At 37.1% G+C, this 14,458-nt stretch overlaps 1 protein-coding gene across 1 annotated transcript; it reads left to right on the top strand.

Annotated features, from left to right (window-relative positions):
• The first annotated feature begins 3,471 nt into the window (after positions 1-3,471).
• gipc1 (GIPC PDZ domain containing family, member 1) lies at positions 3,472-14,439 on the top strand. Its single transcript, XM_065263367.1, has 7 exons — positions 3,472-3,645; positions 3,988-4,468; positions 4,548-4,733; positions 8,067-8,247; positions 8,331-8,437; positions 11,012-11,093; positions 11,215-14,439. Exons 2-7 carry the CDS (start codon positions 4,169-4,171, stop codon positions 11,364-11,366), a joined length of 1,008 nt encoding a protein of 335 aa, XP_065119439.1. The 5' UTR covers positions 3,472-3,645; positions 3,988-4,168; the 3' UTR covers positions 11,367-14,439.
• Positions 14,440-14,458: the final 19 nt, after the last annotated feature.

Genomic DNA, 14,458 nt, shown 5'->3' with positions numbered 1-14,458 from the left:
TTTTGACTGTTGCCCAATCTTGCTTTCGCGAAATCATCACTGAAGAGCATCACACAAAAGATTTCTTCATTCATAAGCGTCACAAATTGTTTGAATGTATAGTGAAAGGGTCAACAGGTTCATGTGCAGCTGTAGAGCTGGTTTGGCTGTAATAGCAGGTTTGACTACCTGTGATTCATTTAAAAAACTTCACAAAGCCTCTTGAGCATTTTCATCACTGTGCTTCCAGAGCTCTGTATCATATAATGCAGACAGCACTCGCTCACAGTTAGGACTGTCTTTACAGATGATCTTATCATTTAAACCCAGACTGCTCCTGGGAGAACATCCCTGCAATTGAAGTACTGTTGGTTGTTAGATAACAGCAAAGAAGTAGTGAAAATGCCTAAATGTTGCTTTAAGAGGTACTAACGGATAGGGCTGGGTATCGATTCAGATGTTCCAGATTCGGTTTCGATTCAATTTTCGATTCCGGTTCTCGGGTCGATTTTATATAAATATAGATTTAATACAAATACTATATTAATAAAAAAGAACAGTGAACAGCAGTTTACAAGTGGGTAATTAACTCTATCGTCATCGTCTTGCTTGCGAAATCTAAAATGCTTCCATACCTCTGACTTTTTATGTAAAGGTGGCATCAACGTCAATGAAGCACCTGAAGCACCGCCATTTTAAGCACTGAAAGAATGAATGACAAGGCAAAAAAGAGGATGACATCTAGTGAAGAAGACTAGTAATTAGATTAACGTTAATCTTACGTTCAATGTTTACGGAAATAAATATGAAAGAAAAAAATCTATGCTGTTCTTTGAGAATCGATTTTAAATCAACCATGTTTAAAAAAAACTATTAATCGGAAAAAAAAACATTTTTGCCTAGCCTACTAAGGATTGACTCAAAAAAATATTTTTTGATCTTAACATATGAATGTCTGTAGTTGAGTTATCTGGGATAGGAGGAATCATCTTAACACCAACACTTTTCTAAACAAATTTCCAAATATAACATTGGCATCTTAAAAAAAAAGGTAACACTGGAAGTTGACTTATTTTAGCCATATTTGCAATTACAAATTGATTTGATGTAAATGTGTCAGTGTATGAAATCACAAGTTTCACTTAAGTTCATATCGTCCTAGTAAAGTAACCACAGGTGTTGTTCATTACAAATGCTGGGTTGTTTTTAACCCAGGGCTGGGTCACTATTGGACAGAACACACTGCCGGGTTAAAATGACCCAACTGCTGGGTTGTTTTAACCCAATTGCTGGGTTATTGTCAATCAACCATGTTGAAACAACCCAGCATTTTTTTTGTGTGTTATATAAACTGCTTGATGGATGTGTTCCACTCATGTTTGAAAACTAAAGGTTGCCCCAAATCTTTTTATTTTATATTTTCTATCATTTAAAATCTCACAGATTACATTTTTATGAAATGTTTTATTTGAAATGTGTGTGATCTGCCACAGGTTTGATATTTTTGGGGAATTTAAAGTTCAGAATCTTAAAATTGAGCATAAACCTTCTGCGGTTTCTTGGACAGGGTTTATCCTAGTCCCAGACTAAAATGCATGATTGAGTTGCCTTAATTTCAAAACACCTTGCACTGACATATTTTAACACATATTAGTACCATTGTTTTGTCTCAAAATGCACATCAGTATTGTTGTTTGTGAGGTATGTTTGTAAACACTACTTAAATGTCCTAAAATAACTAAGGCCTAGTCCTGGATTAATCTAAACCCTGTCCAGGAAACCGCCCCGTCATATGTTATTGCTTGAAATTATTCAGTCAAGATCCTGTGCATATCTTCAGGGTTATAGTTTAATAATGTGTTTTAGACATGAAAGCCCTGCTGAATAAAAAAAACAATATAACCCATCACAGAAATAATTTTGGTTCCATGAAAACTTTTGATTAGCTTTTTATATTTAAAACCAATACAAAATTCCTTGTATTGTGTTTTGGGACATATTACAATGGTCCCAGCATTGGAACCCAACAGTTAGTTAGTTTCCATTACAACCAGTACAATTCCCATTAAAACCATTAAATCCAATAGAATTTCTGTGATGGTTTCTATAGTTTGTGTGTTTTTAGCATGGGGATTTTGCTTTCATCTTAATTTTATTTTATTTTTTTATTTTTTTGAGCAATTACAGTATTTGTGCCAAAATTGTTAACTGGGTATGCAGAATAATTGGGGATAATCTGTGATGTTAACATCTCATAATGATAAGATTAGGACCATCAAATCTTTCAATATTAAAAATATCAAGGTTAGATTTTTTTTCCACAGAATGTTCTTTACATTATTTTGAATGATTTTATGTAGAAAACACAAAAAATGACTTTAGCTGTTTTCACATGCAGCGTCACATATGGACACTTAGTGTAAAGTACCTCACACACTTGCTATCTTGTAAAATTCAACTACCGTAAACAGGTTTTGGGTTGTTTTGAAGTAATACTTGTTTAACCTGTAAAAGAAATACTTTTTACAGCTGGTCTTTTTTAGTCACTTAATATGACATGCATTCTGATTCTATCCTTTATTCATGCAAATTAAAGCTTTACAATGACCGTATTGCTTTGCCCTGCTTCTTGCTTTTTGTTGTATATTTAAAAACGTGTTAAGAGTAATCTTGTAATAATTAATAATATAGTTATGTTAGGGCTGGGTGGTATATCTGGTAATATTTGTATATTGTTAATAAATTGGTATTTCTTCCAGGTGGGATGCATTGTAAGACAACACTGTCAGGTATGATCCTATGCCAGAAACGTACACGGAGGTCAGATGTAGGCCTGCATTTCAACCAGCTTGCATGTTGTGCAACTGTATATTTACCCTGTCTTTCAGTTTAGTTTTCATCATACTCCCAAATTTCATCCCAGATGTGAATTTCGGTCGATATTGCCAAGCCCTAATGGAAGTCGATAGTCATTATACATCATCATGATAACATTGCAACTCCGTCTGATGTGGACACAGTTTCTGATAAAACAAGTAGGCCTTTCATATCCAATATTTAACATATTCATATGTTTGTTCTGGAAGTATTTACTTTGCCTAAAGTCTTTTTGTTTTCCACGTTGATCGTAAGTCATTAAAATCGGACGAAAAACAACCAAATAAACCTTTAATTCCCCACAAAAAAAACTGTTCACTGGTGTGCAGTCCCGTTCCAATATGGCGGCGACGTTGACGTATCACAGCAACGGGACAAAGCGCTGACTGCGGCGTCTACAAGCGCACTTCTGACACCTACACGTCAATGGGGTTTACACCAAATATCAGATAAATACTTAGAAATATTTCTTGATGGTTTCACTCGGTAGGACATGAATGCTATACTATTATAAAATATGTTCTGTTTGTCATATTAAGTGGAGGTGTAGTTATCCCGTCTCGTCTGTAGGTGTCAGCAGTGCGCCGGCGCTTGAGTCGTGATGCGGGTCCGTAAAGAAGAGCTTCAGGTTGTGTTGAGTGATGTGATATCCGCCCTCCTCATCTAAAATACCAGAATATTCTCCCTAATCCCCCGCCTTAAAATTCCTCAACATCTGTCTTCTGTAATGAATACACTATAAACTCGACAGTCCGGTTGTTTACGGGTTTCTCACTGTCTGTTAGTTTGGTAAGTGTCGTGAAATGTAGAGGATTGCTAACATGCTAATTCACATTGTTGTTAGCTACTTTAGCTTCAGTATGTGACAGAAATATCAAACTGCTTAAATTGATATCTGAACTTTTACACTTGAAAGTTTTTTTGTTTACTGGTTTGGTAGATATAATGTAATTCAGGTTAGTAATATAACTGTTGCTTTTGTGTAACTAAGATAAGCCTTTCATGTTTTTGATTCATAAATTATTTATGCCCCAAACGAGATCTATTTTAAAATTCGTTTATATATATTTTGAGTTGTATATTATATTTGTTATAACTGTCCAGCTCATCTGTTCTCTTTTTGTATCCTAGGTGTGTATTTCCTCGTGAATGGGTTGAACCAAAAACCTCACAGGCAGAGACTTCCTTTGATTTGGGCACCGGGCTATAAAGCCTTTCTACAGACATCTCCAGTTAAAGACACTTCACAAAATTTATAATAAAAAACTTTGCGTCCCTACAATAAAAGACGACAGCAGCAGCTCCATTTAAAATGCCTCTTGGATTGGGCCGCAGAAAGAAAGCATCTCCTCTGGTAGAGAATGAGGAGGCAGAACCGATCCGAGCCGGGCTGAACGTCTCAGGCCTGGATAGGCTGGATGGTAGTGGGGTCAGCCTGGGCGGAGGAGCGACCCAGGAGGGCCTGCCACCTCCACCGACCAGCCTACGTCCTCGTCTGATCTTCCACACCCAGCTAGCTCACGGCAGCCCCACCGGTCGCATCGAGGGCTTCAGCAACGTGCGTGAACTGTATGCCAAGATAGGAGAGGCTTTTGGGATACCTCCAACAGAGGTGAGGTGCACGCTGCCTTTAAAAACGTTTCTACGGTTTGTAATTGTGTGCTGATTGATGAATACGTCTGTATTTTCAGGTAATGTTTTGCACACTGAACACTCACAAAGTGGATATGGACAAACTCTTGGGTGGCCAGATTGGTTTGGAGGACTTTATATTCGCTCACGTGAAGGGCCAGAGGAAAGAGGTGGATGTCTTTAAAGGAGAAGATGCCCTTGGACTCACCATCACTGACAATGGAGCTGGCTATGCTTTTATCAAGGTGAGAAGTTCCTGTTTGACAAAAATATTCATTTTAATGAGTAATTTTACATCACAGTAATGATGGTTTACTTTTGTGCAAAAAAAATCAATAACCAAGTAAAATCATCATTAAACTGATAGTTTCAACATTTATGTTGTCTGATCGGATGAGTTCAACTTAAAGGGGACATTTCATAAGAATTTTTTAAGAGGTAAAATAAATCTTTGGTGTCCACAGAGTACGTATGTAAAGTTTTAGCTCAAAATACCCCACAGGTAATTTATTATAGCATGTTAAAGTTGCCACTTTGTAGGTGTGAGCAAAAATGTGGCATTTTTGGGTGTGTCCTTTAAAATGCAAATGAGCTGATGAACCGCAAACAATGATTGCCATGATGATGATTTGTTGAAATTGAAACTCAATTGTGCTGTCAATTATTTCTCTCTGCACTAAATGGCATTGCTGTAGTTGGATAGTCCAGATTAAGGGTCGGTATTATTTAGTGATGCACCGATGTATCGGCCGCCGATATTTATCGGCCGATTTTTGATGAATTTGTAACCATCGGCATATCGGCAATAGCACGAGAACGGCCGATACCGATTGTTTATTAATTAACTGCATAAAGAAATCCATTATATGTAAAAAATGAGTTAATGTTGTTAATAAAATAAATGCTGAATAGCAAAAAACACCTTTGAAGGTTGTCATGCTGTCTTATTATATTTGTTTTAGCTTAATTTGTGTCTCTCTTATTATGTTGTTCAGTTGAATGTTAATTAGATCCAATTCGTGTTCAGTAAAAATAATTTGATGCAGAAATAAACTAGCAAATAGTTCAAATGAAAGGACAGAAATGCGCGAAAACTTTCCCTTTTGTGTAATGTTGGACTTAAAAAAGGTGTATATACGTCCGTTTCTCGTCATGCATCGCAAACAGTGACAAGCGCCTCATCAGACTATAAGCAGGTTTCATTAAAGCCCGGAACACAGCAGACGAAAGACCTACAGTATAGTTTCTTGCACGCGCACATCCGCACCGCTTTGAAAGTATATTTTTTCTTATGTTAAATCATAGATTCTAATAACTAATATATTTACATTTATTACAGATGCCTGAAAAGTAAAACAAGATAAGTATAGTCTTATGATTAAAAGAAAAAACTAAACATTTGCTTGTCAGAAGCATTGTTGTAGTGACAGCCAAAATACATTGGCCTATATGTTATTTTAAATAAAACTTTCAATACATTTTTGTTAAACTGTATTTTCTTAATGTTCTTAGATTAAAAAAAAAAAGTTTGTCTGCAGAAGAGCAAAGTCCTGCAGACACTTTGGTACAATGTTTAAGAGGTCTTAAATAAACAGTAGCACAGCATCTTTCTTTGGTGCTATTAAAACCACCACAACAAACCTGGATGTAGCTCTTTTATTATATACTAATGAATCGCACTTTAAATCGCGAATCGCAATTTTGATCAGAAAAATTGCAATTAGATTTTTTCTCCAAATCGTGCAGCCCTACTGGGTTGTTAATTTTCATATTTTCTAGGTTGATATAAGCACTGAGGACTCAATTATAGCATGAAAAGTCAGATTTTAAAAACCTTTAAATATCATCCAGAATATGCATGTGTGACTGCAAACTTGCTTAGGATGTTTGTCTCGCTCTGTATTTACTCATTCCTCCGTATTGTCTAGCGCTGTTATAAATAAAGCAAAGCAGTCTTGCTCACTGATGGTTACTCTGGTATAGACTGGGTTCGAAATAGCTCCCTATACCTTTATATAGTGCACTATTTGACAGCATAGACTTAAAAATAATGGATGTAATGTTCGCGACGTCACATAGGTTTCTGAAGATCGTTTTTGAAGCCAATAGTAGGCGGTGCCTGTGTCGCGTATCACTTGCGGATATCCGAATATGGGTAAAGAGGCAGGACGTGGGTGAAGCTGTGGTGACTGGTTGCTTTAACCACGCCCACCCAGCTCGATTCTAGTGACAGCAGTGGCAGTTCAATTGTCACTCAAGTGGCCACGCCCTTAATTATGCAGAAGGCTTTAAGGCTTAATATCATTTAAACGTATGATGTAACAAAAAATTTTACCCCCCTCACAGTTATCATGACAAGCAAAATTAGCTATACAGACCAAAAACTATTTTTGTACCAGGCTGTAAACATTATTATTTTCTATTGTAAAATGGGCAATTTAACATGGGATTGATTCCCTTTTGGAGTCAGCCTCTAGCAGCCAATCGATGAATTGCAGTTTAAATCACTTCCGTATTGGCTTCATCGAAGAGATCGGAAGGTTGCCCCTCAGTGGACAGTCATTATGTTATCCCATAATGCACTTCAGTAATTAGTTAGTCGCTACTCATTCACTTTTTACCCCCAGTGCTTTCGGACACCCAGCGTCCCCGTTTTCATTCACTCCTTTAAATGGGACCTATTATGCATCCTTTTACAAGATGTAATCTAAGTCTCAGCTGTGTGTCTGTGAAATTTCAGCTCAAAATACACCCCAGATTTATTACAACAGAACACATTTATTATAGCATGTCAAAATTGCCCCTACTTGGGTGGGACAAAAAACTTGCTGTTTTGTATGTACCCTTTAAATGCAAATTGAGCTACTGCTCTTCACCCCCACCAGATGTGCATTTATAATTTATACAGACAAGCGAGTTTTTTAGATTAAAATAGATCTGATTTCTGTTAATACAGTCTGAGGCCAAATTAGCGCTAATGTGGGCGGTGCTTGGGCAATGTGACATCATACTGCAAAGAAAATGAAAACAGCTTTATCTATGAGACCCTATTAGGTGGTTTCCCGGACAGGGATTAGCCTAAAACAGTACTAGGCCTTAGTTTAATTAGGAAATATAACTAGTTTTAACAAACATGCCTTACTAACAACATTACTGACATGCATTCTGAGGCAAAACAAAGGGCACTGATTTATTTTAAGATATGGTAGTGCAAGTTGTTTTTAGTTTGGACAGCTCTTACATTTATTTTAGTCTAGGAGTAGTCTAATCCCTGTCTGGGAAACGGCCCCTATAAGTGGGATTAAATGGAGTAGGTGGATTTTTATAATTTTAGGTTGGTTGGTTGGTTGTGTATACAAAATTCTGACACACATTTATGTTCAAGTGGACACTATTAGTGGACTAATAATGTAGGGTATAGTGAATAAGTGGGGATTTCAGAGACAGCCATAGTTTTTGCCTTGTAAACAGTATAGCAAAATGTCTACCACTGTTGCATGGTTTATATTATCACTAAGCCCTGCCTAAACATCTAAAATGAACAAAGCGATGCTAAAAATCATCTGCTGCTTTTACAGAGAATCAGAGAAGGCAGCACTATTGATCAGATCCAAGTCATCAACGTGGGTGACATGATCGAGTCGATCAATGGGCAGATACTCATTGGCTGTCGCCACTATGAGGTTGCCAAAATGCTGAAGGAATTACCTAAAGGAAAAACCTTTGTCTTGAAGATGGTGGAACCTTTGAAAGCATTCGGTAAATCTTACGTTTTTTACAAGATTGCGAAAAGCAATGAATTTGATGTGCTCATTCATTTTTAAAATGTTTTTTTTTGTTAGACATGATCAGTCAGCGCTCTGGAAGCAGGTCGGGCTCGGCACAGTTAGGAACAGGCAGAGGAACATTGCGTCTGAGATCTAAAGGACCGGCCACCGTGGAGGAACTGGTAAGACTGTTGGCCTAAGTGCTTTGCTCAAGGGTACAACGGTGAGCTCAGTTACATTTCATGTCATGGGTCACCTCTAGCAAATATGTTTGTGAAGATCTTGAGATAAGCTTGCGTATCGCCAACTATGCACACGCCGCATGTGCTTGTTTACCTGTCTTGCTCGAATGGCATGAAACAGGGATGCACACAAAACTAAACATGTTGATGTGAGGCTTGAGAAATTGATTAAATTGGCAACACATGATCCTGAGATAAGGGTAATGACATCACTTTTCCAGCCCTGGAAAATCACAGTGCAGTTCTGTAGTTTTCCAGGGCTGGAAAAGTAATCCAAATGAATGTAATCATAAAGGATTAGTCCATTTTCTTAAAAAAATCCAGAAAATGTACTCACCACCATGTCATCCAAAATTTTGATATTTGTCTTTGTTCAGTCGAGAAGAAATTATGTTTTTTGAGGAAAACATTCCAGGATTTTTCTCTTTTTAATGGACCCCAACACTTAACTAAATACTTAACAGTTTTTTTCAACAGAGTTTCAAAGGACTCTAAACGATTCCAAACAAGGCATAAGGGTCTTATCTAGCGAAACGATTGTCATTTTTGACAAGAAAAATGAAAAATATGCACTTTTAAACTTCTCATCTATCTCTGGTCCTGTGACGTGCCAGCACGACCTCATGTAATTGTGTAATGACATCGATAGGTCACATGTTACATATATGAAACACACATTTGCAGACCATTTTAAACAATAAACTGACACAAAGACATTAATTCGTATCATTCGACATACAACAATGCTGGAACGGTCCTCTTTCTGCACACTTGGAAACACTGGGCGTAGTTTCGATACGTCATTCGTGACCTCTTGACGTGATGACGTATTGTGTGAGGTCGCGCTGGCGCGTCACAGGACCACAGATAGAAGAGAAGCTGTGGTTTAAAAGTGCATATTTTTATTTTCTTGTAAAAAATGACAATCGTTTCGCTAGATAAGATGCTTATGCCTCGTTTGGGATCATTTAGAGTCCTTTGAAACTCCGTTGAAAAAACTGTTAAGTGTTGGGGTCCATTAAAATGAGAAAAATCCTGGAATGTTTTTTTCAAAAAACATAATTTCTTCTCGACTTCTTCTACGTATGAGAACCAAAGCATGAGTGGACGTCAGTGTTCACTCGCCCCGCTGACCACCGCCCTCTCTGGGCTACATCTCTGACAGGGATTCCCTGGCTCTTATATTCGCCTTGTTTGTTTTTGATGGTCAAAATGAGATCAAATCAGCAGTATTTGGTGTCATGATAAAGCTATTACTTGTTTTTTATTCATATTTAGTGTCTTTTGTGTTGTTATTGTTTTGGCGCGAGGTAAAAGTTAATAAAACTATACTTATATACCGTAAAACTTCAAATAATAGCCGAGTCCCAAATAGACGCCTGTCTCTTTTAGACGCCTGGTGTGACGACAGGTTTGGGTAAATAAACGCCTGTCTCAAATAAAGGCTGGGTCTGTTTTTAGTTTCGGGTTGTATTTAATCTTCTAAAACCCGTCAGATAGTCTGTTTAAGCCAGTTCTATGGTGCAGATAGCACACGCTAAAGTTTTGATTACCGGTAGATATCACGTGACGGACGCAGTCGTTCCGTTACTCATCACTATGACAACACAACAAGGTTCTTCTCAGGATTGAAGTGATGATGACAGTAGCGAAGTGGCAATCGGGAGAGCCTGGACTTTTCCCGGTGGGCCGGTAGTGTTTTGAGGCCGCTGATAATAGCCGGGCTTTCAGTCTTTTGTCATGCATGCACTCCCGCCACACATTGTATTTCTCACGCGGAGACACTGTTTATCATATTTAATATGCTACAGCACCCAAAATGTATCTGGCCGCACTGCTCTCTCTATCAAGCCCATATCCCCTGGAGTTCTAGTCGAGCGAGCCAATTCAAAAAATTTAAGAAAGAGGCTACACAATAGCCAATCAGAAAATAGCACTGTTGTATCTGGGTAAGATTTCACGCAACAACCAATAAAAAGCATATCCTCGTTCGCTTTATTTATGCTGCCAATAATTTAAGACTGTTATTCTTACACGAACTGTTTTGTTAAACACATTCAAATTATAAATAAAACTTAATATGTGGTAAACTCCTGCTGACATGCTGGAACAATTAAATTAAAAGCCTGTCTCTTATAGACGCCTGTCTCTTTTAGACGCCTGGTGTGACGAAAGGTTTGGGAAAATAAAAGCCCGGGCTATTATTTGAAGTTTTACGGTAATGTTACTATTGGTTTCTTATTTATTCTTAACGCGATACGAGCACTCGATTATTATTAAACTTTGGTCTTATCAGTACTATATAAAACTGTTTTTTATAAGTGTCAGAGAGATGTTTTTGCATGCTGCTTATAAATATACCAGTGGCGATATTCTCATAATGTGTTTTAATAGATTTTTTATATATATATTATTTTTTATATTTATGTATATTTTTATATATACATTTTTTACTTTGAAACTATTAAAATTAACATTTATATGAAAATGCATAACTATTGTTTGGTGTTTCAGCCCTCAGCATTTGAAGAAAAAGCTATTGAGAAAGTGGATGATCTTTTGGAGAGCTACATGGGCATTAGAGACAGTGAACTTGGTACGTTTACAAGTTTTTTTTTATTCTGTTACTGTTTTTTTACAATTGCAAGCTGCATAAATAAATCAATGTTAAATAAATGCAATGTTTACTAATTTCTCACTGTTGTGCTGTTTTTCAGCGGCCACGATGGTGGAACTCGGCAAGGATAAAAAGAACCCGGATGAGTTTGCCGAAGCTTTGGATGAGACTCTTGGTGACTTTGCATTTCCAGATGAGTTTGTGTTCGATGTATGGGGCGCCATAGGCGACGCGAAGGTCGGCCGCGTGTAACTCTAAAAACACTACTTTTAGGAAAACTTTTGATTTTTTTTGGGAGCTGTTTTTAAGATCGCCGGTAGTTCCTCTGTAGTTTTTTTTAAGCTGGATAAAGACATAATGTTGAATGACGTATTGAAGCTGTATTTAGATTTGCTCAAGTCGAGTCTTACTAGTTTTAAAGTTGAGTGATGAGATGAATTGAAGATGTTTACCTCGATTCTGCCATCCCTGCGATGTTATTCTGTTACATACTGTGACTTTCACTTGCACTGTATACATTGCACGCTATGGCACAGCAGCCAGAACACAAAGTGCAGACTGATATATAGACGCTGTGCTGCTCTGCGACCTCCATTGTGTGCATCTGCCCTGTCCTGTTACAAAGTTATGGACCATTTGTGTTATCAACACTACAGTGCGATGATTCCCGCAAGCATGTGCTGTCTTATGTGTTACGTTCTCTTTTATATGAAGGATTTAAAGTGGCTTTGAAATCGTGGTGGTGAATTGTACGTTGCAACTGCTTCCAAGGAACCTCTAGTGCTTTACATTCCCAGTTCTGTGACTTCCGTTGAAATAGCTGTTGGGAAAAAACGATCAAACAAGTTTTCATCGTAGGAGAGTGGTGATGTACCTTCTAATGCCAAACATGAGATCATCTTTCTGTTAAAGCAGTATTAGTAAGTATTAGGAACAGTAATTCAGCTGTTACATTATTTATCATTTTTACATTTGATGGAGAGAATATGGAGGACATGTAGGGTTGGGTGAGATTTTTAAAAATGTTTACTGCACGAATTTTTGTAGGCATAATGTGTTAAACTAAACACAAGAATGCAATTTACTCATTTTCATTCATATGCACCAAAAAACTATTGTAATATAAAGCAGTATTAACCTACATAAAGTATATTTTACTACGTCATTTTTTTACATACCGAAACATTTTTGAGTGATAATACAAATCTAAGTTTCGAATTAATTCATTGAGTGCATTCACATGCACAGTCTTACACCGATTATGCTTAATGAACTGATAACGTGTGGGGTCATGTAAATGCGTAAAACGCTTTTCCTTTATCAGGGAAAGCCCATAAACGGCATAAGCAAAAACCAATCGGCACAGGTAGTTTTTTGCTCATTACGCCGATTTCGCGTGGCATGTAAACACTTTAACCGGCTTTCTCACGGTTTTGTCCATGTGCGCATGTCTCCGCGTATGAAAGATAAACATCACACGCGGAAGTAAGCGCAAAGTAACGCATAAAAGTCTCCGCTCGACAAAAGCAGTTGGCAGAGAAACTGTGAAAACAGAAGCTCATGTTACATTTACAGGTTCTGCAGACCCGAGAAGAGATACAACAATACAGCTTAAGACAGATATGCTGTCGGCTTTTCGAATGACTTTAATCTACTATAGGTGGTGACGCCACTGCCTGCGAGAAAACTGATAATTTTTCAAGTCCCATTTTAACGCAGTTGTCTGCATAGCCGGCTTATTGATTTGCATGGAAACGCATGAAAACAGTTTTCTATAGTAAGCAGATTTTTGATAGTTATCCACTTATTCTGTGCATGTAAAAACGTACTCATTGAGTCATTAGCTGGTTTCCATTACAGATTTGCGCAAAAAATTTCCAATGTTTATTGCGAATTGACAACGTTTCCGTTAATTGATGTTATGCGACTAAAACGTACGTTTTTAGCAATAAGTCATTAAAAAACATGCTGGCAGGTTTATGTGTATCGCAGCTATAGCACTAGCCGTTATTTTTAATCAAAGATAACGCAAACGCTTGAATGTTTTTTTGCCCCTTATAATTGTTAGCAATTTCTAGGAGGTTATAGTACACACTTTCGCTTCCTTAAGTCATGTGATCTGTAAATGCGAAAAACTATTTTCATTTAGCAACATATATTTCTTTTTTCGACTGACCTGAAAACCACCTCATACAAGCTTTTTTTGGCGATATATGTGAATTTTTCAGAAATTGACAGAAATTTACGTTATTTCAATTTGCACAATTGACCCTTTGCTAAGCCCCGCCCTCCTTAGTTACTGTTGCTATGCCTGACAAGCTTTTGCACCTGGCAAGTCTATTACAGTATGTTTGCGCCGGTGTCAGACATTCCAAAGGAGATAATTAGTCATTTTTGGCGAACAGGAGAAATTTTTGAGAGAGCATAACAAAAGGGAGTGCAGTATGCTTTCGAGGGATATATCCAAGATATCCATAATAGCGAAGCGAAGTGTCAGTTAGAAGCATAATTGAAACAACTACTCAATCAACAGTCCAAATGAATTAACGAAAATTATTCAAACTCTAAGAGCATTTATGCTGCTGAGAGGAATCATGAAACTTGGACAAATAAAATCTGCATTACAATCCTATTCAGATGCTGCTTTGTTGGATATCACCCAACCCTATGTAAACCCCAAAGTGAATTAAGTGGTTTTACAAAAATGTAGGGCTGCATAACGATTAATCGCGACTAATCGGTTGTAAAATAAAAGTTTTTGTTCACATCATATATATATATATATATAATTATACACAGAACTCACACATATATATGATGTGAACAAAAACTTTTATTCTGCAAATGATTAGTCGCGATTAATCGTTATGCAGCCCTACAAAAATGACACTACATTCTATAAGTGTTTCAAATGTGTAGCTGTTATGCACGAGTTTATTGTTACAACTCTTTTTTTCTTCTTCTTTTATTTAACCAGGCAGTTCAACACTGTAGTATTCCACATCTGTATCATCAAAGCATGTTTAAAATGTAAAATATACGGATCATGTTAAAACGTCAAACTTTATATTTCGTTTATTATTTAGCCGAGTGTTTTATCTTCTTGCTGATCTGGTTTTGGTGTTACTTTTTACATGCTGTAAAGCTACGAGTGTAGCTTTGAATTTATAGTTGATGTTATGGTTTTAATGGTTTCATGTTAAACTGTACTACCTTTATGGCAATAATCATGATAGGAGTCTGGTTTTATTTCAGGCAGCAATAGTATTGCACCAAGTTGTATTGTTAGATGAGTTTCTCAGTACTATTAAAGTAAAGAAAATGATTTGTGCGAGTTTGTTTTT

This window comes from Paramisgurnus dabryanus, chromosome 3 (assembly GCF_030506205.2).
Source record: "Paramisgurnus dabryanus chromosome 3, PD_genome_1.1, whole genome shotgun sequence".
NCBI classification, from domain to species: domain Eukaryota; kingdom Metazoa; phylum Chordata; class Actinopteri; order Cypriniformes; family Cobitidae; genus Paramisgurnus; species Paramisgurnus dabryanus.
Note: the sequence above shows the minus strand (reverse complement) of the source record. Positions and strands in the feature narration are given on the sequence as shown.

Excerpts from the sequence above, each read along its gene's own strand:
- gipc1 (XM_065263367.1), top strand. The coding sequence starts at position 4,169 with ATGCCTCTTGGATTGGGCCGCAGAAAGAAAGCATCTCCTCTGGTAGAG. Across the intron at positions 8,248-8,330 it reads GGAACCTTTGAAAGCATTCG|ACATGATCAGTCAGCGCTCT; the intron begins GTAAATCTTACG and ends TTTTTTTGTTAG. Across the intron at positions 8,438-11,011 it reads CGGCCACCGTGGAGGAACTG|CCCTCAGCATTTGAAGAAAA; the intron begins GTAAGACTGTTG and ends TTGGTGTTTCAG.